We start from the raw sequence: 23565 nt of genomic DNA on the forward strand, positions 1-23565 counted from the left end.
CTGTGCTTGCAGAGAGACAGTTCCAGTTCCACGATGGAACACCGCTTTGGTGCCATTAGGATCCCGGGCAGGCTGGGGGCATCCAGTGAGTGCCAGCGTGCCAGTGACCTAGGGATGCTGGCACTGACATCTGTGTGTGGCCCTCATGAGCCCCTTATCCTGGGGGATGTCTCTGACCGTGAGCATGTGGTGGCCACCACTTTGGCAGCATTTGCAAGTGTCCCCGCTCAGAGACCTTCACCAGGCATCTGGACGTGGCCCCAGGCAGGTGGCTCTGGGTGGCTCGGCTTGAGTGGAGACGGGGGTGCGGGACTGGAGCAGATAATCTCCAGAGGTGCCTTCCAGCTTGCAGCGTACTGTGCTTGTGTAGCATCCCACGGCACTGCCTCCCAGCTCGCTGTGCAGGGGCCAGGGCTGTGGCCACAGTGGCTTGCCCCACGGCTTCCAGAAGAAGGCACCCCCATAACTCTGCCTTCCCTTCTCTTTCTCCGCAGATGTGCTGGATTTTGGAGGAGACATCCTGAAGTTTGGAGGTGTGTCCTTAGGAGGAGGCTGCCTCCGTGTCCTGCTGCTGTGCAGTGTTTCCCGCGGGAGCCGCTTGCTCTGTGCTCTGGCGTGATGGAGCAGCTCTCTGGCCGCTGCAGCTGCGGAGGAGTGCCGGGCAGAGGGTCCCCCCGCCACCCACCCTCTTCCTCTGCCGCCCTGGCTGGTGCTGTGGCTGGCCCGGCAGAGGGGAGGGGTCCCTGTGGCCAGGGTGCCGTCCCTCAGGAGGATGCCCTCCCACAAGCCCATCTTCCTCTGCACGCCGGCTGGCCGCTTGCTGCTGTCCCTCAGGAGAGCCTTCACCTTCCCCTCCCTTTCCCCAGGGGATGCTGTGCTGGTGCTGTGGAGAGCATCGGAAGCTCAGCTGCCTCAGACCATCGGCCTGGTGCTGCAGTGTTGCCAGCAAATCCAGAAGAAGCATGGCACTCATGACACGCACGTGGGTGTGAAGCTCCAACTGAAGATAGGTATGGGCGCTGCTGGGTCAGCTGTGCCACGTGCACAGCCCTGGCACTCTCCAGTGCTGCTGGCTGCTTCTTGCCTCCAGAGCAAGGCCGGCACCTCTGCAGGGGCCAGCGCCAATGGAAAGCCTCCCCTGCCAGCATTCCACACCGAGTCCCTGCACAGGCACTTTTGCCCTGCCTGCCGCTTGGGTAAGGCACGCGTCGGCTCTGGGAAGCTGCCTCATGTTCCGGCAGCCAAGCAGCCAAGGGTTGGTGTTGCTGAGAAGGATTGTCGCAAATGAGCAGGCGACAGCAGCGGACTGCAGCCTTCCTTACATCACCTGTGTCTCCCTGCTTGCTTTTGTTCCACCTCTTCACCACCTCTTCACCTCAAGCTCCACCCTTCCCCGCTATCTGAGAGCCTCCCATCTTTCCTCAAGCAGACAGCTACAACCTGCGTGCCATCAAAAAGAGCAGGCACTGATCAAACCTGCTGTTCTGCTGGGCTGGTGGCACAGGCAGCAGGGTGAGATGCCCGGCAGTGCCAACACATCGTCAGCGTCGACTTCTTTGGTGTCTTTGCAGACGCCAATTCTAATTTACAGTAGAATATCTAATGTAAATCTCCTTCTTTTTAGTCTAAAACCATTACTCCTCCCCCTCCCTAATGCCTGTCTCCAGGCTGGGTTTCAGCTGAGCTGCTGGCCAGCTGAGGTGCTGGGGGGCCATAGAGGTCAAAAGCTCCCCGGTGTCAGTGCTTCTCGCTCTCTCCCCAGGGATCTCCGCAGGGCAAATGACCTTACTGACTGCCGGAGACAGGGAGCAGCATTACTTCATCTGCAGCCAGGCCCTGGATGAAGTTATGGAGGCCCAAAACCTTGCGGTTAAAAGTGAAGTGATCCTCTCACCCACCTGCTGGGAGCTGTGTGAGCAGGAACAGATCCAGACCAAGCTTCTTGGTGGCAAACGGTCTCTGAAGGTAGGTGGACGGGTTGGCCTCTAGAGCCTTTCTGAAGACCCGCACCCGGAAGGGAAGGAGGCAGGTGCTAGAAGGCTGAGGCGCTGGACGTGGAGAGAGTTGTAGCCGTAAGGGTTGGTGGAGAGCTGAAGCAGTTGCCCTTCCACCTCAGGGGTATCTCTGGGTTGTGCTTGCTTGGCGTGAGGGGCCGAGGGAAGCACGGGAAGGGTCTGGGCCCCACCAGCAATGTCCCCCGTGGGTCGCCGCAGCTGTCCTTGAGAGCTGGGGCATGCTTGGGTGATGCCTGCGTGGCTCTGGTCCTTCTGAGGAGGCACTTCTGTCCCAGCTGAAAATCCAGAGAAGTGGGCTTGCTGCACCAAGAGCTTCTGCCCTTCTCTGGAAAGCGAGAGTGGAGGGGCCGGCTGTGTCTCCTGGGGCTCCTTGGGGCGGCCAGTGGCAGTACTTTCCTTCTGCGTGTCTGCAGGTTCTGAGGATGGAGCACAGGTCTGGATCGGAACGCCAAGATGCTGCAGGCCGCTTTGACCAACACGCGAAGATGCGGCATTTGGAAAGGATAAGTGAGTCCCTGCTTCACCGTGTTCTGGGACTGGCGGGAAAAGTGGGGCCTGCCTGCTTCAGAGTTCCAGGGAGGAACTCCCTCTGCCCTCTTCCACCTTTCAGTCAACGTTCGTACCTTTGGCCCTCCTGTGCTTCAGCTGAGGCTGTCGCTGCCGCCCCCTCCTGCCAGGGGACGGCTCCGGCCGAGCAGCTGCAGAGGGGAGCAGGAGGAAACACCAAAGAATCTTTGCTCTGCTTTGCCCAGCGCCAGCCCCGTCTTTCAGCCCCCTTCTAGTCCCGTCCTGCTAGTGAAGGCCTGCGTTTGCTTCCCTTAGGGCACCGAAGGCCAGCTCTTATCATGTCCAGTGATCCTACAGTGGCAGCAAGGCTGAAGAAGCACATACCGGCAGCCGCTCTCAGGAAGGTAAGGCCACCGCTGCTGGAGGCTGCATTTTGGGAGGGCAGAAGAAGGTGTGCATTGCAGGGGTGGAGCTCTCGTGAAAACAGACAAACGAAAGGAAAAGCAGCCTGAGGCGGGAACCCAGGGGAACTGACGCCAGGGCTAGTGGTGCTGCATGTGCCAGGAAACTGCCCGTTTTGTGCTGCTCCTCAAAGAGGCGCGGGTGGCGGGAGGTGGCCTTCCCTCTGCCTTTTCCACGACTCTTGTTCTGGACGTGCTGTGGGCACGAGGCGAGGACAAGCGGGCGAGTCTGCTCAAGTCCCTGGGACGTGCCAGAGGGTCGCCCCTCGCGGCCGTACTTGTCACAAGATGGGGTGTTGCTGGAACATTCCCCTCCTTTGTCGTTTGTGCTATGACTGTGCTGTGACCTGCCTGCCGCGGGCTGGCCTGCGATTGGCACCGAGCAGAGGACTTACCCTTCCTCCAGTAGTACCTGGTATTGCGAGCACGCCTGCTCTCCCTTGGTGTATGGCACGGGCCCAGAGGAACCCCCGGGAGAACAGGCTGGCAAAGCTGTCGTGCTCTTCCCTTCCAGATGGATGAGGATGTGCCGCTGCACCTGTGGTCTGAGCTACGGCCAGTCACCAGCCTCTTTGTCCAGCTGCAGTTTTCTGCAGAGGCCAGCTTACTGGATCTTAGGAGGGGCCTCTCTAACGCCAACAGGATCATTTCAGCAATCCTCAGTCCTCACAAGGGCGAAATCAACAAAAGCCTCCTGTTTGATAAGGTGAGCGTGGGGGAGCAACCCCACCCCCAGAGGGTGGCCCTTGTCTGTTTAGTGGAGAGGGACTGAGAAGCAGCTCTGCCTTGCCGGTGGGATCAGTCCTCTGTGGCTTTGTGTTGACCTGCAGCTGTGCTGGTCTCCCTGGCGACTGCAGCGGAACGACATTAGCTGCTGGCCATGGGCACTGTAACCAGATGTGTTGCATCCGTCCTCTGCAGGGCTGCACGTTCCTCTGTGTGTTGGGACTGTCTGGAGCAAAGCTGCAGCACGAGAGCATCCATGCCTTGGAAAGCGCTCTTCAGATCGTCAGCATGTGCTCCGCGTCGCTGAGGAAACTTGAGTGAGTGTGTGGCAGCGTTGCAGGGCGTGCGTGCTGCCTGGGACAGCGCAAGGGGGCTGACCAGCAAGAGACGTGGCCTCCTGGCTTGGCCTCCTTTGTCCCTGGCAGGATTGAGGCAGCACCCTGAGAGGCAGCAGGCGGCCCCTGGGCTTAGCTCAGGGCAGCCAGGCGCAGGCCCTCCAAGCAGAGCCTGCCAGTCGTGGTGCTGGAGCGAGCCCTCACCAGGGCACGAGGCTCCTTGGTGCCAGAGGCAGGCCCCTCTGGGCAACAGGGCCAGGAACAGGGCTCGGGCCCAGCCCCGTGATCTCAAGCCGCTGGCATTGTAGGTGCTCTGTGGGCAGCACCTGCTTTCCTCCACTAATGAGAGGGGCTGTGGCCTGCTGCAGGTCGCAGCCATCGTGCCTCAGGGGAAGGGTCCAAGCCATCTTGCGTGCGCCCTCCCCGTGTCCCTTGTGAGCGGGGTGTGTTGCGCCCCGAGCTCTCCAAGTCCCCAAGACACGCACTGGCTGTGGGACAGCAGGTGGCCCTGGCTGGCGCCAAGGGGAGATGTGGGAAGGGGCGGAGCGGGGCGAGCAGGTCTGCGCCTGGGGCGCCACTGACTTTGCGCTTCTCTCCCCGTGTGCCGGGGCAGTGTCCGTCGGGGTCACCAGCGGGACGGTGTTCTGCGGCCTCTGTGGCCACCCTGAGAGGGCCGAACATACAGGTACCGCACCTTAGTCTGAAGAGTGGGAGGCTGGCGTGGGTGCACTTAAGGATGTCAGTCATGAAGAGACGGGCAGGCTGGGGCAAGCACATATGCCACAGCCTGCCGGTGGCGGCCCAGATGGCACCGGTCTCCACCTGAGGTGGGAGAATGGGCTCAGAGACTTGTGGTTCCCGCTGGGTCCGCTTGCCCTGCTGCTGGGTTGACCTGTGCCTGAGGGTGTAGTCCCAAAGCTGGGGAAAAAAAAAACACAAGGAAACCTTGAGGAATATAGGGAGGCCCGCAGCTTGTGTAGTCTTTTCTATAGCTCGTATAGTCTTTTAGCTGAGAAAATAAGGGAGCAGAGAGACAGGCAGCCTTGAGCTAGCAGAAGCAAGGAAGATATGGGATAAAAGGTAAAAACAAGAAGGAGAACAACAGCTCCAGACTGATCTATAGAAACCTTTTGCTCATTAAGGGTCATAAACATATTAAAAAACATACCCATCAAAATGCTAATGTATGCTGATGTGGGATTTGGTGTCCCTCCTCCCCCGCTCTTCCTCTGTAATGTGCAAACTCAGTAGACATAAGTTAGGTGAGCTGTAATAGCCAATCGAAAGTAGCCAAAGAGATAGCTTTTGCAAGTTTGCTGTGTATAAATAACGGTGATTCAAGTCTGAAGTGTGCTGGCTTTGCAAAAGATCGCCAAGCACCTGACTCTGCAGAGTTATATAATTAGTTATTTAATTAAAAGACCTTCGTGTGGATTTCAGCTCTGTGTGCTTATTGGTGCAGTCCACTGGGCATGCACCTATGGACAACAAGGGGAAGTAGCCCTTGGCCTTGAAGGGTGGGGCAAGGCTGCTTTCCTAACCATGTCAACATGTTCTCTCTCTGTGGCAGTGATTGGCCATAAGGTGAACTTGGCTGCACGCTTGATGGTGCACTACCCTAGGCTGGTGTCCTGTGATGAAGCCACCTACGCAGCCTCTCGCCTGCCCGGTTACTTCTTCAAGGAGTTGCCGGAGACAAAGCTGAAAGGCGTTACCAATCCCGGCCATATCTATCAATATGTGGGGATCACCGAGAAGTGGTGAGTGTCTTCCGAGCCATCTGGATGGGGGCACAGGGACCCCAAGGGTGCAACCTTGGCCAGCAAAAAGGAGCTGTGCAGCAAGAGACCAGCCTGGTCTCCCACAGACATCCCTTCCCCGTGGCCAAGAAGATCCAAAGGCCTGGCACGGGTCTGCTTTGTACCTCTCTGCCCTTCTGTCTCCTGCTGCTAAGAGAGCCGGGAGTGATGCCAGTGGGGTGGGGAAGGTTGTCCTGCTTTGGAGACGCACGCTAGCCATGCAGGCTTTGTCCAAGCGGCTTTCCGCTGGGCTCCCTGCGCTGTGCTTGCTCCACTACGTGCAAGGCTACGGCAGAGGTCATTCTGACGCAAGGAGGAATTTTTTCCCAGCTCCTTCTGCGCAGGACGCTTTGGGTCAGTCATGTCGCCCTGGGGAAAGGTGGGCCACTGGGCCACTCTTCCTCCTGTCTGCCTGCTCAGTTCTCAGGTGTCCCTCTGGGCCAGAGTTGGAGGACCTTCTGAATGTTAACGTTGCTGTCTCTTGAAAACTATCAAAAGACTTGAGCCAAAGGTGCCAGATGCTTGGTGTCCTGAGCCACTAAGTGACACAGGTCCTCCTTTCCAAGAGGCTGCTTTTGCTTGTCCAGGGTGACAAAGCAGTCTACTAGCCTACAGCACACCCTGGCTTCTTTGCCCCATCTGGGTTTTCTTTGGTTTTGGCCTCTGGCGAGGGACTCCCAACACCTTCTGCTGTCCCGCCACGGCTGCTGGCCTTCTTTGTGCTTGAAGCTGTCCTGGCATGTCCACTCGAACTTTGGCCGGGGAGCACGCTCCGGATAGCGTGCTGCTGGAAAGAAAAGCAGTTACCTGCGGAGAGTCTCCTCCCCTAACACAGCAGGCTCTATATTCCCTGGCTTCCGACCAGCTAAGTGAGACGCATGTTTTGTCTTCTCCCCCTTCTAGCATCTTTGACATGGGTCTCACCAAGGAGAGGTCGGACTATGGCCCCTTGCTGGGTAAGTAGAGAAGTCCTCGCTCTTCAGAACCCCAGCTGCTTCCCTTTGCCCAAAGCTGTGCGCCTTGCTGGAGGTTAACCCCGGCAGGCAGCTGAGCCCAACACAGCCGCTCGCTCCCTTCCTCCCTTCCTCCCTCCTCTAGCCTGCTGGCTGGTGGGGCAGCATGAGAAAGTGCAGAGGCCTTGACACTGTGCCAGCACTGCTCGGCAAGGGTTCAGTGTGTTCTCAGCATTCCTTTGGTGGCAAGTCCACCACATCACAGCTCGCTCCAAGCTCCTGTGAAGACAAGGAGCTGTATCGCAGCCAAAACCAGAACAGGCCCGAAGAGGCTGCCTTAGCTACAGGGTGCTGGCAAGAGCTCTGGAGCTCAGGGTGCAGTGAGATGTTTGGCATGCCTTTTGGGCGCAGCTGCCTGCAGTGCCTCAAAGTGTGCCCTCCAGTCTTGGGCTGGATCAGTGTGGGGAGCTGCGTCCAGCTGGCTGAATCTCGTTGCCTCTGGGAGGAGAAGCCGAGGTGAAAGAGGTCCTAGGAGCTGCGCCGTGTGGCCAGCGGGCAGGCGGGTCTGTTAGTGCTCTAAGGAAGGCAGTGGTGCCAAAGCTGAGATGAGGGGCTTGGAAGGAGGCCTGGGTGTAGGCAGGCTTGCTGACATGGTGGGGGGAAGCCGCCGCACCAGCAAAAGGGAATGCCGCCCTGCTTTTCAGCATGCTGCAGCAGCTTGTTTCCTGGTTGGTCTTCACAGGTCGCGAGGTGGAGATTGACCTCTTTGAACGCAGCTTGAAGGCCTATGAGGCTTTGGGACAGCCGCACATCCTGGCGTATGTAGGCATCCTGGGCTCTGGAAAGAGCCACTTACTTACCGAGCTGGCCTTTCTAGGCCAGGCCGCCAGGCACAGGTAAGTGGGTTTTTTGAGACCCTTCCCGTGCCCGTCCCCTGACGTTCGTGGAAGACTGCGATGCCTCTGCCCTGTGCCTGGCCCTCCTCCCCCACCCCCGGGACTGCGCACCCTGCGTTCCTTTGCAGTAAGAACCAGGCGGCGTGAATCTCTAGCTCTCCTGTCTTGGCAGGCGTGGGCTACTGGGGGCCTTTTCTGCAGCTCAGGTGCCTTTTGCTTTTGCACCGCAGGGTTGTCACCGTGGAACTGACCGAGGCCAACGTGAGGCAGCCCTTCTCTGCCATCCGTATGCTGGTGGCCAGGGCTCTGGGCCTGCAGGCGGGTGAAACGTGCGAGGACAGGCAGCGCACCCTGCAGGCCAAGCTCCAAGGGGCGATAGAAGAGAGCAGATATTGCCTCCTCAATGACATTCTCCTCGTCAAGGTGGGAGCGAGAGGGTGAGACTGCCTCCTGAGGTAGTCTGGTTGTTGTCTGGGTGTTCCGCTGGGCAGGCTTAGCTCCGGGCTGGGAGCTGCGGGGCTCATGGCACCGCGTTCTGATTCCTGGGTCCGGGGAGGCTCCCTGTCTGTGGTGACTTCATGTCCTGCGCATGAGCCAGGTGTCTTGGTCAGCACCCTGGAAAGGCCAGTGAAGAGAGAGGCTCGTGCTGACCTCATGCAAAAGCAGAGGCGCTTTGCTCTGCCGTCTAGCTTGGTGGATAGGCATGCCTGGTCCCAGGATGATGTTTCTTTCTGACTCCGCTTTCCTGTCCAGTTTGCCATCCCGGACAAGATTCACAAGATGCATGACACTCCAAGGAAAAGGGAGTTGCACCTGACTTGTACGCAAGTGCTACAGAAGGTGAGCGTTCCTCCTTCCACCTGGGTCAGAGAAAGAAAACAACCCTGCCCGCTGCAGGCTCCACATCAGAGCGGCCTGAGTGGGCAGCAGGACGATGTGCCAGGGTCATCGCCCTTCAGGGCCCAGGAGCCCCTCCTCCCAGAAGCCCCTCTCGAGCCCTCCCCATATGCCTAGTAGCTCGCCTCCTGTTAAGTTGGAGGGTATGTGCCCTGGAGGAGGATTGACGCCTTCTGCGTTCCTTTGCCCAAGTTCCCTCCTTCAGAAGGGCAAGTGATGTCTGAGGAGACCCTAAAGTCTCGCAGAAATGAACAGCCAGTAAGCTTCTGAAGAGGGAAGCGGCTGGGGAGAGACTTCTGAGTATTCTCTGTCTCCGGAGAGAGGGGCTACATTTCCTCCCCTAGAAGACGCTTGAGAATCCGCCAGACCCCACACAGAACCGTCTGCTTTTTTCAGACCCTTGGAGGAGAATTCGGCATATTTGTCATCGACAACGCCCACTTCATCGACCCTGCCTCCTGGATTATCATGTGGCCCGTGCTCCAAAGCGTCACGCTCTTCATGGTCATGAGCTTAGCTCCTGGCCACGAGAGAACGGAGAGCTTTTTCAAAGCTGCAGCAGACAGCACAATGTCCCAGAGAATCAGCTGCCTTCATCTGGAAGAGCTGAAACCTGCAGCTGTGGTGCAGAAAGCCTGCCAGGACCTTGGAGTGGTCAGCATCCCCAGGGATCTAGCAAGGTATGTTGCAGGCCAGGGAGTTCTTCCGGAGGGGCTGGACCTACGCCGCCCACGGAAGGAAGTCGCCCCGCAGGAAAGGAAGCACGGGGCCTTCTGGCAGCATCCTTGACTCCAGCAAGGACCTGGGTTTCTCCTTAAGACTCACCACAGCAGGCGGGAGCTAAGAATAGGCAGCTCCCAAGATGCAGCACGCGGGCAGTGACAGCCCTTTGCTGTTGCAGAGGAGGGAGGGCAAGGCAGGGAGGAAAGGGGAGAGAAGAGGAGAGCAGAGGGAGGTGGGTGCCCAAGCCTTAGCATGGCTGAGGCGTGCAAAAGGCTTTGACCTATGTGGCCAGGCTGCAGGAGGGATTCCCAGGAGCAGGGGTCCAGCCAGCTGCCAGAGCAGATCTGGGCTCCTGAGGACAGGGAAGGTCAGGCTTGCTGTGTTGTGCTTGGGACATTGTCCACGACCATTTCCCCACGGACTCCAGCAAACGGTGTAGGGTCAGGGGGTCCCAAACGCCCAAGCCAGTGGGAGGACCGCCCCCTTCTGAAGTGCGCCGTAGCTGTGACGAAGAGGCTGGTTACCCTGTGAGGCTGAGTGACTCGCCGCCCGCCCATCAGAACTGTGTCGCACCGTACTTCCCTGGTGTTGGTCACTGCTGGCTCTGCTCCTGCCCAGGTTCCTGATCCAAAGAAGCTCTGGCATCCCATATTACTGCGAGGAACTGCTGCGCTGCCTGCGTTGCAACAACATGCTCTTGTTCCGCACTGGGAGGCAGGACAAAGAAGCAGAGGACGACTGGGAGGGCTTGGTCGGTAAGCACTCTTGTTGCGCACTGGCTAGACGCTGTTGCACCTCCGTCCCCCCGGCACGACCGTGTCCTGTGGCTCTCCAGTGAGTCTGGGCAGAGTCCGATCTGGCAGCAGGACAGAACTTGATCTGGCTGAGGTGTGGGCTCCCGCACACCTTGCTGTCACCTTGGCAAGCCACCAGCTCCCTTGAGAAGAAAGCTCTTCTGCAGGAGAGGGACAGACCTGGGAAACTGTAATCCAAAACCATAAATGCCCGCAAAGGCGCTGGGAACTGAGGAGCTTGGCAGTAATGCAAGAGCAGTAATTGCAAGAGCAATGCCAAGCAGAGTGCTGTTGCCCTGGGGACAGCCTGCATGGGCTTTGCCTTTTGGATTATCACCAGCAATTTCCCTGGCTGTGGGAGGTAGCGCTGTCAAAGGCAGCAACTGCTGTGTTCTGTCGCGGGACGTTCATTCAGTACAGCTGGGCAGCTGGTCTGAAGGCGGAAAAAGAGTTGCAAGGGCGATGCAAACAAAAACACTGCAGTGGAAACCGGTTTGCCCCGCTCACTGACCGCATTCGGTGCGGGCCATGAAGCGCACCCGACCGTGACAGGTTGGACTTGCCCCACCTTGTTCATGCGCTCCCTCTCTCTCTCTCCCCAGCTTCTGCAGTCGAGACTTCACACCTCGTCTCAGCCACCTCAAGCTCCAGTGCTGGGAATAACAGCGGCAGGGTCTGCACCATCAGACCAGACGTCAGCCTGGAGACCACCGTGCTGCCGGCCACCTTGAAAGGTGAGCGGCTGAGTTCGCGGCTGTGCTGGGGTCCTTTCCTGGGGTGCACATGAGAGAGGGGCTGGGCATCGGCATGCTGCGGAGTCACCCGCTCAGCCGGGGGGTCCCTGCCAGGAAAGCGACTCCGGTCTGAGCAGAAAGAGCTCTGTGCTTAAGGGCACAGATGTCCCCCTCCGGGCTGTGGACCAGCTGTGAGCCTACCCGTGAGGCGCACAGCAGTTGCGGGGAGCTCCAAGTCCAGCTCTGAGGTGGTGAAAGCGCTCTCTGTTCTCTGTGTGCACTGCTGGGCGTCAGCCTAGTTCAGCTCTGCTAGGTCGCATCGCGGGTCGCATGTACCCGCAGGATCGTGCCCTCCCCATCCTTGGTGGAGGAGCGCTTGTCTGGGTCTCTCTTATCCCTGGGCCTTGTGGCCTGTGGTTGCCAGAGGAGTGGAGCCATCCTGAAGACATTCCCCTGGGATGCGATTGCCCAGCAGGTGCCATCTTGAGGAAGAGAGGCCAAAGTCTACCCTGTTTCCCGTGGTGGAACTGTCCAGCCTCTCCAAGCTCAGGCTCTGGGACACAAAAGAGAGAGACGTTTTGCTTCTTCTTGACAGAGATTGCGCTGGCTGAGCTGGACCGGATCACGCTGAAGAAGCAGATGGCTTTGAAGTTTGCGGCCATCACAGGGCCGGTGTTTACCACCCAGCTGCTGGCTCACATCCTGCCCACCTGCATCAGGCAGCAGATGAATTACTTGTTGGACGTGCTGGTGGGCGACAACATCATTAAGTGGCTGAAGGACACAGGGGTGCCCAGAGACGTCCAAGATGCTAGAGAGGAGCCGTCCACCTCTCAGCAGGCAGGGAGCGGTAAGTGGTGGCAGTAACGTAGACCCAGGAGCGCTGTAGCTGAAAGGGGCCTTCCCCCACCAGCTTTGCGCAGAGGGAAATTCCCAGCGGCTGTTGAGAATGCCTCTACCACTCTGTCTGAGGCCACGATCCATTGCCTTGCAGGGGCGGAGAGGCCGTCTATGAGCGAGGAGACCACGGAGTGGCGGGCTGGCGTCCTGGCCTTCTGTGCCCCGCTGCTGCGGGAGGCAGCCTACGAGCTGTGGCCCGAGAGACAGAGGGCCAACACGCAGCGCAAGTGTGCGGCGTTCCTGGAGAAGCACGCGCACAAATGCCGGAGCTGCCACGGAGGGGACTTTGTGGCCTTCCACCGCTTTGCCGTCCCCAGTCCCCAGGATGGGGAAGACTGCCAGGGCTCTGCGGACGAGGATGACTGGCACAGCTGGGAGGCCTTGGTGCTCGCTGGAGAACAGCTGAAGAAGGACAGGAGTCACACCCCTGAGGGTAGGCTGTGTGCGTGCTGCGGAGCCCCCTCCCTCTGGAAGCCCAGGCCCATGTGCTGGGGACCTGGTGGGCCCCAGCTTGCCAGGGATGAGCCAGGGGACGAGGATGATCACCGCAGCTCTTGTGCCCTGGGTCTGCTCGGCAGGAGCCTTGCAAGCCCGCAGCTCTTAGCCCGGGCTACGTGGGGAGGTCCTTGACACGCTCTCTCTTCTTCCCAGGTAGTGCAAATGCCCTGCAGCAGCAGCAGGCTTTCTCGGAGGAGGAGTTGAGGTGAGGAGACAAGGTTCTGATGATTGTGGAAACCAGTGAGCTCCAGAGGAGACGGATGGAGCTCTGCCGTTTGGCTGCTGGCTGGGACTCCAGCTCTGGGACGAGGAGGCTGGCTGTGGGGTGGGAGCTGGGATGAGACAGCAGGAAACTGGGCTTTTGTTGCTACCTGTAGGGAGAGCAGGGTCATCTCAGGTGATGCTCATCCGCTCTTTGCTCTCTTCTTTTCCTGGCATCCTGCCGCTGACCAGAGCGTCAGAGCGGTTTCCACCAGCGGGCGAGTGGACAACTGCGCAGCCCAGCAGGACCGAAGAGAAGGACGGTGGCGAGTGTTCCTGCAAATGCGAAGCCATCATCGAATCAGTGCTTGTGCCTTTGGCTCGCCACTATGTGGCAATAGGCAACGCTTCCCAAGCCTTCTATTACCTGCTGGAGTGTGCGGCTGCCTACCTGCACGTCTCTAACAGCTACATGGTGAGTGGCCCTGCTTGCCAGCACGCACCGCACCTGGAGTCCACTGCAACAGGACACGCCCGCTAAGGGGCCTCCCAAAAGAAACAGCGGGGGCAGAGCCGGACTGTTTCCTGTGCTTTGCCTCTCCCGCAGCAAGAGACACGGGGCACTCAAGCAGGCCCGTCAGCACAAGCTGCATTACCTGGGAGGCGGTCTGAAGGCTCCCTTGGTGCCTGAGCTCCGAGCCCACGGGGCACTGTGCTAGGGCAGGGATCGCGTGGGGAGATGCGGGCCCTCCTAAGGCAGGTGCCACAGGAGGCAAGAGGGAAGGACAGAGCTGGCCAGGGGCTCTGCACCGATGCTCACCTGCTGCCTGTGTGCTTGCTCGAAGGCCCTTATGAAGCTGAACGAAGCGGAGGCCCTGAGGAACTCCATGGAGAAGACAGCAACTGCGTTAGACTGCTTTGAGGAGGCGACCTTCTTCAGCCTCAAAGGGGAGGTAAAGCGGCAGGGTGACGCAGAGGGGTGTCCTGGAGGATGGAGCCGGATGCTTTCCCTTCTTGCAGGGGGCGTCCCTGCTATAGGCAGCCCCTGGTACATTTCTGCAGCCTCTGCAGGAGGAGAGGCTTGGGAAAGCGGTCCGTGTCTGCCCGTCTCCCTCTTCCTGTGCAGGTCTGCTGTAATCTAGGATGCGTGAGGCTGGCCAAGAAAACGACCAGGCGGGCGCTGAGCCTTCTGAAAAAGCAATTCCCTCAGACGCGTGCCGGAGCCTTTGTCAAGTCTCTGTGGGAAACGTTTCAGGGTGCTCTTTGTGCCCCAAACAGAAGAACACCCTCTCTTCCGCCAGAGGCTCGGTAAGCAGCAGAAGGGAGCACATGGGAAAGGAAGAGTATTCTGGTGCCAGGCATTCAGGCCCAGGCCTGCCTGGACTTCAGGCCATACCTACGCTGTCCCATAGCTCATTAGCAGGACCGAGGCATTAAGGCACGACGTGTGGGTCAAACAGCGGGCAGTGCAGCCTCACGCTGCCCCCCTGTGCGGTCCCTGGGCCTTTGGGTAGAAAGCAGCTTGTGCCGAGGGATGCACCTGCTGGCACGTTTCAGATGAGGCCAGGGGTGCCTGGGAACAGAGAGGTGTGAACAGGGAGGACGGGCTTAACAAGGGAAGGAAGGCAGTCTGGAGTGACCTCCAGGGACGGGATGGGGTTGGGTTAAGGTGTGCGTGCGGGGCGGGGAGCGTGATGATGAGGAGGCGCAGAGTTGCGATAGTCCTTCTCCTGCTGGTGCCTGGCATCACTTCCCCCCCCCCCCAGTCCCGTAGTGCCAGCACACCCTCTGTAGCGGTCGGCTGCCCCTGGCAGCACTTCTTCATTTGCCCACTTCCATGCCGGCAGCCCTTCCAGCACCAGCTCCCTTCCTCTGAGGAGGCGGACGTGTCTCAGCCGCCACCCCACTTTCCCCTGCCCAGCCTGACTTGGTGCTCTACAGCCGTGCCTCTGGGCTCAGCAGTTTCTCTTGTGTGCCAGGAGGAAGAAGCTCGCCTGGAAGCTTCAGCAGACCCGCTGCCTCTCCTTACTGGGGCACCTCTACAGCCTGGAGGGCACATCAGGAGGACGGAGGTTCTCCCGCCTGGCAGCTCTCATGAAAGCCAACACGGACAGGAGAATGGACTCCTCTCAGGAAGAAGACTCCCTCTCCGCCAACTGCCTTTGCGTCCCTCCTCTTCTTAGTGTGTCTTAATAAAACATCTGTTGTCTTACGGTGGTGGTTGTCGGGGCTCGCCAGGGGAGGTTCAGGTTGGAAATAAGAAGAAAGTTCTTCTCAGAAAGGGAGAGCTCGCTCCCACAGCGAGAGATGCGGGGCACTGAAGAAGGCCCGTCAGCACAAGCTGCATTGCCGGGGAGGCGGTCTGAAGGCTCCCTTGGGGCCCGTGTGGGCACCTGGAGGGAGACGGCATGGTCAGGGTGGGACACGGGCAGCTGCCAGGGGCTGGCACCGGTCTGCAGGGCAGGCAGAGCGCTGCTGCCACCGTGCCAGCATTGGCCTCAAGACCGGGGCGGGGAGCCACGGGCCAGGCTGCTCTGTGCCCACAGAGGCCCGTCCCACCCCCACTGGGGGGCACAGAACCCCCAGCGCTGTTGCGACCGCTGGGCTGGTGCCCGGGCAGCTCAGCCTTCCCCCCCTCCCCGCCCCACTGGGTGTCCCCTCGCCTTCTTCTCCGCTCCCAGTTTGCCATCGGGCAGGTGCCTCCCCTCCAGCCTTGCTCAGGGCAGGTATTTCCTCCCCGAGACGGCGTGGGGTGCGTTTTTCTGCCGTTTCCCTTTGTGGGTTTCCGGGAAAACGGTTTGGGAAGAGGGAGAGGGACGGCACAGGGAGAGGAGAGGAACGGCACGGGGGGGCGTTCCGGAGTCCCCGCGGGGTCAGGTGGGCTGCTCCGTCCCGAGGCATGCTGGGAGCTGTAGTCCTGTCTGCAGCTCCCTTCCCAGGCTGGTGGGGCTGGAGGCCGTGCTGGCTCCTGCAAGCCCTGGCAGGGGCTGCACCCCTCTGCGTGGCCCAGGGCACTGTGCGGGCCAGGGTTTCTGCAGTGAGCACGCTGGCAGCTCCAGGGTGCTCATGCCCAAGAGAGCAAGGGAGCATTCAGCCTAGACATCTGGCGGGTCCCTGTGCGTAACATGGGGTCGACAACTGTTGGGCGCCACACCACTGGCCTCAGACACCTGCACGCACAGCTGGGATGCCCGTGAAAACTCTAGTGCCTAGGTATCCGTGGCTACGCACCACTGCTGAGCACTGCTGGGAGCAGGCAGGGCGGGCCTGGAAAACGCCCGTGCCCACCTTCTCGGCCCCTGACAGCTCTAGGGCTGCAGGAAGCCTCCCAGCGGGCTGTTCTGTGGAGGGCGGCGTGTGGGGCTGGATGTGGGGCAGGGAGAGGCCCCTCCGCTCTGGCCCTTTGTGTGGGTGGAGGCGCAGCAAGGGCAAAACGGCTGTGGTGGGCCTGGTGCACGCACGGAGGGGCTCCGCACCTTTCTTCTGGATTCAGGAGCTTCGGCCCCAGGGTGAGGCACGTTCAGAGGGAGCCTTGCTAACAGCCCGTGCCCCTGATGCGCAGGCCCTCCTGAGGGGTGTTGCCCCCTCAAGCGACCGCTCAGCTTAGAAATCCCCACCTGAGCCACACACTGGTTCTGGTCATGCAGGTGGAAGAAGAGGGGGAGGAGGGTGCTCTGCACTTGCTTCTTCATCTCCGTTTCATGGGTGCCCTCTGCCACCTCCATGGCGTCCTTGCAGAGAAGGATGGAGAGCTCTCTCACGCAGCTGGACTCCTGGTGAGACAGAACAAGTGAGGACCTCAGTCCAGGCTCTTCCGAGCTCACAGTGAGCAAGGGGTCGGTGTGGCTGATAGGGAGACACGCTCCTGGCTCTCACGCTGCAGTGAGCTGTGATAGGTAAGGCCAAGCGTGCAGGCAGTGCAAAATGGCTCAGGACGCAGGAAGGGCAAGGCAGTGGGTTGCAGATGCTCTACCCTGGGGCTGGCGAGGGGACACGTGGCAAGGGGAGAAGCTGCCACGGGCAGCGAGGGGCCGAGGAGAAGTTGCCGTTGTGGAGCACACGTCTGCAGGGCTCTGCACAGGGAGGGACTGCCCCAGCAGGAGAGCCCAAGAAGCACCAAGCAAAACGTTTCCAGCACGTGCCCAGGGGTCGTGGTGGGAGAAGAATTCGCAGGCCAGTGAGACATGCGGAGAGGGACGCACCACCCCCAGGCCACGTTCACGTGCCCCGTGGCCACGCTGGCCAAACCTCCGGCTTGCCCACCAGCCTTACGTTTTCAAAGAGGGGCAGGAGCCTCTCAGGCAGCTGCAGAGCGATGGGGCCAACCACCTGCCCATCTGCCAGGCGGAGTGCGTTGCGGAGGACAGTCAGGGCCTTCATACTGATGGCGCCGTCGGCATCCTGCAGTTGCTGCATGACCTCTGGCAGCAGGCCTTGCAGAGTTACTGCCTGCATGAAACACAGCAGTTCTTTTTCAGGATCACCGAGGACCACTCCAGCAGAAGCCCTTTGCTTACAGCGGGCGCAGCCCAGGGCAGAGGTCTGTCTCCAGGCCAGCACGGAGCATGCTGAGGCCCCTCGGGACAGAAGGCTGCTGCCTTGGGTTGCAGAAGCAGCCACTTGTGTCAGCCTGGCCCCGTGTGGGGGCTCATCTTCCCAACCTCAGCAGGATGACTGCTCTGGGTAGAGTGCTCCTGCAGCGGAGGCAGCCCCGCGCTGGCTGGCCTGGGGCCTGGCATTGACCTCTTCCTGGCACAGCAGGAGGTGCCTTTGAGCGGACACCGGCGCCGCTCTCCTCGTGCTGCACGGTCCAGGGGCTGGCCAGAAGCGCTCAGGGGCCGATGAAGAAGGCAGTGAGAGCAGTGGAGCCACTACCGCCCCTCCCGATTCCTGGCAAAGTCCAAGCAAGCCTCTGCGGGCAACAGCGCCTGCAGCCCCGCCCCAGGTGGGTGCCGCCACTTGGCCCAGATGCCCCCACTCACTGTCTTGGGTCTCGTAGACAGCACGACGAGGCTTGTGACCGCCATCCTACGCAGCACCAAGGACTGACTGTGCATGTGTGACTGAAGAAGGGTCAGGATGCAGTCGTCGATGTGCTGCTCAAAGTCGACGCAGTCCAGCAACTGAAAGACACCCAGCAGCCCCGTGAGGGCCTGGCCCAGCCGGCAGGACTCCTGGCAGTACGCTGAATCAGCCCTCCCACACAGCTCGGGGCAAGGGCCCCGGAGCCAGTCACAGCTCTGCCTCGCGGCACGTAGCGCAGCTCCCTCGCCTGCTGCTTCTGCCCGCTGAACCACTTGCAGCCTTTTGCTCCCCGGACTTTCGGAAGAGGTTGTGTGCAGGGAGCTGCCCCCCAGGACGGACAAAATGCAAATGCTTCAGGCCCGGTCCCTCAGTGGAAAAGGCCTCAGTGACTGGGAGGAGAGCGCAGTCACCAGCCCAGCTCCATCAGACTGGCAACTTGCCCCCTCCCCTATCTGCCAGACAGCCCGGAGTTTCAAGACACCTTGGAGAGGCACCACTTGCCGCTAGGCCCTACCTCCGTGAAGACAGCCATGGCGACGATCTCCTTGTGCTTCCGTCTCTGGCAGAGACCCGTGACTGCCTCTTCAAACATCGAGGCACAGTAGAGTGGTGCTTCGCTTCGCAGAGCCCTGGCCAGGGGAAGAACACATTGGTAGCACCAAGCTGGGCAAACGAGCCTCCTTGGGACTGCGCTGCCAGCGCTAGCTGCTATCCCATGGGCCAGGCCAGGGCAAGGCTTGCATTTCTGCGCTCTGCTTCAGCAGCTGGTGCTATCCGCTTGAGGAGAGGCCGCCCGCCCTTCGCCATACACCTTGCCTTTGCAAGCATGGAGGGTGACGAGCATAGATGTGCTCGGTTTACTGAGAGACGCCCCGCCTACACGCAAGTTGTGGCCTTCCAACAGATGCCATTTCCTGACCGCTTTGGATCCCCAGGCCCCCGGGCCTTCCCATGCTCGCTGGCCACCCTTCCGGCTGCTCTGCCACACAGCTGCAGCGCAGGCTGCGGCACTGCCTGCAGAGCCAGCCCCAGCACTCTCCTGTCCCGCTGGTCTCCGAGGAAGGGGCGCTTTGGAAGGTGACACGTCCTGCGAGTCCTCCTCCTGCACCGGGCAACAGCAGCCCTTCTCCCAGGAACTCTCAGAGGCAGCGGCATGGAAATCACAGAATGGACCATAGAATGGCTCGGGTCGGAAGGGACCTTAAAGATCAAAGCGGCCACTCCCCCTGTCGGTCTCTTCTGAGATCCCTCCGTCACCAGCGCTCAGGGTCAGCGTTGTCCCTCGGACCCCTGGGCACACCCCAGCAGCCACGAGGAAGGGGATCACGTGGGGCCCTCCACCTCCGGGAGAAGAATGCCAGGGGAGACAAGGACAACTGATGAGGCGCTCACCTAGTCAGCACAGCGACACCTGTGTGGAAGGTCTCAGGGCTTAAAAGCATGTCCCAGCCACCCTGCGTCTGGATGTCTTCAACCAAAGCGGCACCCTTCAGGTGCTGGAAAAGCGCTCTCATGGTCATCACAGCAGTCCTGCATGCAGAGCACAGCGTGCGTCACATGTGGAGCCCCGGCCCTGGCTCTGGCCTGGGGCACAGACCTGGCAGTGGGGATGGAGCACCTGAGAAAGCTGCCCGGGGGCCACATGCGCTCCCCCGTCTGACTGCTGCTCATGCTGAAGTCCTGCAGCGTGCACTCGTGGGTGAAGGAGATCTGGAAGAGCACGGCAACGTAGAACTTGTGGAACAGGTTTGCGCAACGCCTTTGCTGGAGGGCAGCTGGAAGATCTTGTGCATGGCACTGGTTACCTGCAGAAAACAGCCAGGCGCAGCTCTCAGTGCACGGATGTCCCTGCAGCACTGTCAGAGCTTGCGGGTTGGGGGGTGGGGGAGGTGAGGGCGAGGCGCCGCTCTGAGCTGACGGAGACACCAGGGCAGAGCCTGCTGCCTGGCTGCCTGGCCTGGGGCCCAGTCCCAGCGACTCTCTGGGGTCGGCTCTGCTTTGTGTCACGGGCAAGCCAGCTTTTCGTATCCAGAGCAAAGGCCCCAGCAGTCCCCGGGGGTCCTGCCAGCTGCCCTGGGCTCCCTGGGCCACACCTTGCAGCCTGCTTGGGCCAGGGAGCCGCCCTGCCCCGGGCTGCCCAGCAAGGCAGGAGCAGGTGGGGAGGGAGGAGGACGGAGAGTGGCAGCGCCGGGGCGGGCTCCGTGCCTGTGCGCAGTGGGGCCCCAGCAGTGCACGTGGCCCTGCTGGGCTCTGGCTCCCGGGCCTCCTGACTGGGGAGCCCCAGGGGAGGCTGTCGTTCGGGAACAGGGGAAGAGTGGAGGAGGGGACGGGGAGGGGAGTGCAGCCCCGCTGGGGGTGAGCGAGGCCTGCTCCAGGAACTCACAGCCCAGGAGCGGACGCAGCTGTGGTGTGGGCCGAAGCCATCGTGCTCAGGCCCTGTGCGTTGCATCAGCAGGCTTCTCAGCACGTCCTCTGCAACGCGGGGCTCGGAGACCATCGTCTGCCACATGGCCGTGGCAACCCTGCAGAGACAAAGCATGCTGTCGGTGGGGCCACCCCAGCCACCGCCCCTCGGCCTGTGCCGGCCCTGGGCGTCCTGAGCTGTGCCAGAGGTGGATGGGTGGGCCCCATACCTATCGCACCACGGGAAGGCCTCCAGCAGGCCCTGGACCGCATGCTCAGGGTCCAAGGAGGTGATCTGGAAAAGGGTCCTGTTCAGGCTGTCCAGGAGTGACTCCTTGCTGACCGACACCAGGCAGTCGTGGATGATCTGCATGACCCATGGCACCTGGACGAGAGACGAGGGAGAATGGAGCAGAGCACAGCCATGGCCCCAGCTGCCACCAGCAAATGCTTCCCTCCTGTGGCTCTTTGCCAGCCCGAATGGCTGTCGGGGGCTCCCAAGCCCTGGACGCAGGCCAGGGGGAACAGCCCCCAAGAGGGAAAAAGCACAGGGAAAAAGCAATCCGTCTGCAGACTGCTAACCTCCTCCATCTGTGAGTCTGTGATCACATCCAACACACGGGCAACCACCTTTGTGTCAGCGACCCTGGGCTGTGTCATGCCCTCCAAGACGGTGAGGATGAAGGCCCTCCTCTCGATGGGGAGGAGGAAGCTGCCAAATACCTGTGGGAGGGAAGACATGTCACACAGCCTGCCCTGGTGGCGGGGCACAGCTGAGCGGTGGGGGCAGCTCTGGAGAGGGAGCCAGGGCAGTGCTGGCACTGTGCCCCCAGCACAGGCAGGAGCAAGGGCTGGCCTCGGCTGGGGTGACTGTAGCCTCAGTGGCTGCGGAGAGGGAACCGCCGCGCAGGGTGAAGGCAGGTGGTGGAGGTCAGGGTCGGGGCACACTTGGCTGTGTGTGGGCAGCCAGGCCTTGCGGGTGGCCAGGACAGCTGGAGCTGCGGTGCTGATGCTGGCCACTGACCCCAGCCTTTGGCTACTCCCTGCTGAGACATGGTGGGACCCCGCAGCCGGCTTGCTGGTAGGCCGTGACGGACCCTGCCTCCTGCCTACAGTTCTTGGGGCGCTGGTTCATCCAGGTCTCCTGCCAACCTCACAGCCGAGAATCCCAGCGAGGGAGGGGCTGATTACCGTCATCTCGTTAGCAGTCTCCTTGGGCAGGAAGGTGCTTGGGCATTCCTCCTCCAGCCTGAGCTTTGGATGGGCAGGTGTCATCATGTAGCCTGGGCAGCAAGGGAAACAGAGGGTGGGTGAGTGGTAGGAATGACGGAGAAGCTGCTGCTTGGAGAAGACAGCTGAGAACATCAAGGAGAGCTCTGTTTGTGGCAGGGCCCTGTGTCTGGCAAAGAGGGGCACTCTGCGTTGGGTGGGGGTGGGGACAGGAGACATGCCGGGGAGGAAATGGGTCTTCTGTTGCAAGGGGGAGAAGGGCAAACCGCCTCGTAGTCTGCAGAAAGGCCAGAGAGTTTGGTCCGGCTTTCTGCTCTGAAGCAGGAGAGAAGCCCCGCGATGCTGCTACTGCTACAGGCTCTCCAGTCCGCTGGTTCTCAGGAGTGCCACTAAGCCACTGCCCCAGGGGACATCCTGCTGCTCCGACAGGGGCTGTGGGAGCCCCCTAGGGTTGGTGCAGCACGGCTGCTCCCCTGCTCCGCCGTTGGAGGAATTTGCCGCTCCTTCCTCTAGCTGGGGAGGGCGGACAAAGCGGCACAGCACCGTGCCTGGTGTTGACTGGGCCCTTGTGTCTGGAAGGTGCCGGCCCGCCCCAGCCTCTCTTACTCTGTCGCACCATCATGATCCTGTGGATGGCGTGCAGAGCCTCTGCAGACGCGCAGCTGATGTCGTGGTCCTCCTCGGCACAGCACAGGGTGAGGCACCCCATCAGCTGCCCGAGGAGTGGCACAGGCTTCGTCTGGAAGGGGCAAAGGTTGACCGTGCCCGCTCTGTGTCTGGACAAGTCCTGGGGGTGAGAGGATGGACAGCGGTAGCTTGGCTGAGCTGGTGCGCTTGAGACACCAGGAAAGGGTGAGGGGGTGCTTAGAGTTTGCCTGAACCACCAGCTCCTTACCTGCACCAGAGAAGCGGGGACCAGGACCTCGCTCAGTCTGGCAATCCTCCCCACGGCACACCGACGCACTGCCGCTTTCTGGGATTCTGTGAAGGGCAGCAGGGCCTGAGAAGAGAAAAGCTGCTGGTCTGCCTTGGGATGCGGTGGCAGCTCCCGTAGCAGCAGTTCTGCGAAACGCCGAGCAGGGTTTACGCAAGGTGCCCAGGCTTCTCCTGAGCAAGAGAAGAGCCTGGAAAGCGGGGCTGCCCCGTCGCGGCCTTGGGGACAGACCTGCAAGATGATCTCCAGGGTGGTGGCAGTGTAGCCTGGCGAAGCACACACCAGCACTTCCAGCACGCTGTCCAGAGATTTCAGAATCTGTAAGGAGGATAGAGCGGGTGGGGCTCTCCTGCTGGTCTTTCCTCATGGGAAGCTGGCTTGAATGCCTGCTGCCTGAGGCAGGCCTCAGCTGCCCAGTGGTGCCAGCAACCTGCCCGGTGGTGTTTCAGGATCTCTGTTGTCTCTCTGCTTCTCCTGTGGTCTTCCAGCAGCCAAAGCTAACTAGGAAGAAGTGCGCGGGAACTGACTGGCAGCAGGCTCTCTGTAGCTCACTCAGTGCTTACCTGAGCATAAACTGAAGCATCCAACTTGCCCCTCTCCCTCTCTGGAGCAAGAGAGCAGATGGTGTTGATGCAGGGGCCGAGGTGCTGTGACAGCACTGCTAGGTTCTCTTTGCTGCAAGGAGAGGAGAGAAGGCGCCCGTTGGATGCTGGCACTAGGAGCAGTGCCCGGATGCCCTGGAAGGGTGACCGTAGATGTCAGGGCCTGGAGTCACCAGGTGGGACCCGTACTGGGTGGGCAAGGCTTGTGTGGAAGCATCTTCTCCCTCTCCCGTGCTGCTGAGCCAGGGACAGAGGGCAGTCATGGCACGCAGTGCCCAAAGCCCTTTCCAGCTCCTGCCTCTCCCTTCAGGGAAAAAAGCCGGGAAGGGAGACAATGGAGAGCCCCTGGGCATGGCACCCTCTGCCCTCCCATCTGTCCCACTGATGGGCAGAGCGCAGGGGAGAGCAGAGGCCCTAAGACAGAGCACCGAAGTCCTGCCGGGACGGGGGAAGCCTGCTGCTGTCAGGCCCATGCTGTGGAGAGGCCCTGGCCAAGCCAAGGTCTGGGGAAGGTACCTCCTTTCAGTGATGGCGTACGCAGCTTGCCAGCCCAGGAACATCACGGCGCGCAGGTGGGCAGAGGATGACTTAGGCAGTTGCATCTGGAGGGAGACAGCGTGGTCAGGATGGGACACGGGAAGCTGCCAGGGGGTGGCACTGATCTGCAGGGCAGGCAGAGCGCTGCTGCCACTATGCCAGCATTGGTGTCAAGACCAGGGGGGGCACGGGCCAGGCTGCTCTGTGCCCACAGAGGCCCGTCCCACCCCCACTGGGGGGCACAGAACCCCCAGCGCTGTTGCGACCGCTGGGCTGGTGCCCGGGCAGCTCAGCCTTCCCCCCCTCCCCGCCCCACTGGGTGTCCCCTCGCCTTCCTCTCCGCTCCCAGTTTGCCATCGGGCAGGTACCTCCCCTCCAGCCTGGTGCCGCAGAGG

The 23565-nt window shown here is 60.9% G+C and overlaps 3 protein-coding genes across 7 annotated transcripts in view; 1 reads left to right on the forward strand and 2 right to left on the reverse strand.

Annotated features, from left to right (window-relative positions):
• The window catches only part of LOC308186078 (fatty acyl-CoA reductase 1-like), a 110007-nt gene that overhangs the window by 33034 nt on the left and 53408 nt on the right, over positions 1-23565 (forward strand). The gene's annotated exons all lie outside the window — the stretch shown is intronic.
• LOC308185936 (uncharacterized protein) lies at positions 16933-18669 on the reverse strand. Its single transcript, XM_080574660.1, has 2 exons — positions 17979-18669; positions 16933-17562 (listed from the first exon to the last, which is right to left on the reverse strand). Exons 1-2 carry the CDS (start codon positions 18054-18056, stop codon positions 17311-17313), a joined length of 330 nt encoding a protein of 109 aa, XP_080430786.1. The 5' UTR covers positions 18057-18669; the 3' UTR covers positions 16933-17310.
• LOC308185312 (uncharacterized protein) lies at positions 19243-23332 on the reverse strand. 4 transcript variants are annotated; one of them, XM_080573241.1, is made up of 7 exons: positions 23150-23332; positions 22595-22706; positions 22263-22349; positions 21993-22097; positions 21704-21884; positions 21059-21150; positions 19243-20590 (listed from the first exon to the last, which is right to left on the reverse strand). In XM_080573241.1, exons 1-7 carry the CDS (start codon positions 23233-23235, stop codon positions 20180-20182), a joined length of 1074 nt encoding a protein of 357 aa, XP_080429367.1. In that variant the 5' UTR covers positions 23236-23332; the 3' UTR covers positions 19243-20179. The 4 variants fall into 4 exon arrangements, with proteins under 4 accessions (XP_080429367.1, XP_080429366.1, XP_080429365.1 ...); XM_080573240.1 differs by having other exon boundaries at positions 21704-22097; XM_080573239.1 differs by having other exon boundaries at positions 21993-22349.

This window comes from Anser brachyrhynchus (assembly GCF_964034855.1).
Source record: "Anser brachyrhynchus genome assembly, chromosome: Z".
In the NCBI taxonomy this organism is placed as follows: Eukaryota; Metazoa; Chordata; class Aves; order Anseriformes; family Anatidae; genus Anser; species Anser brachyrhynchus.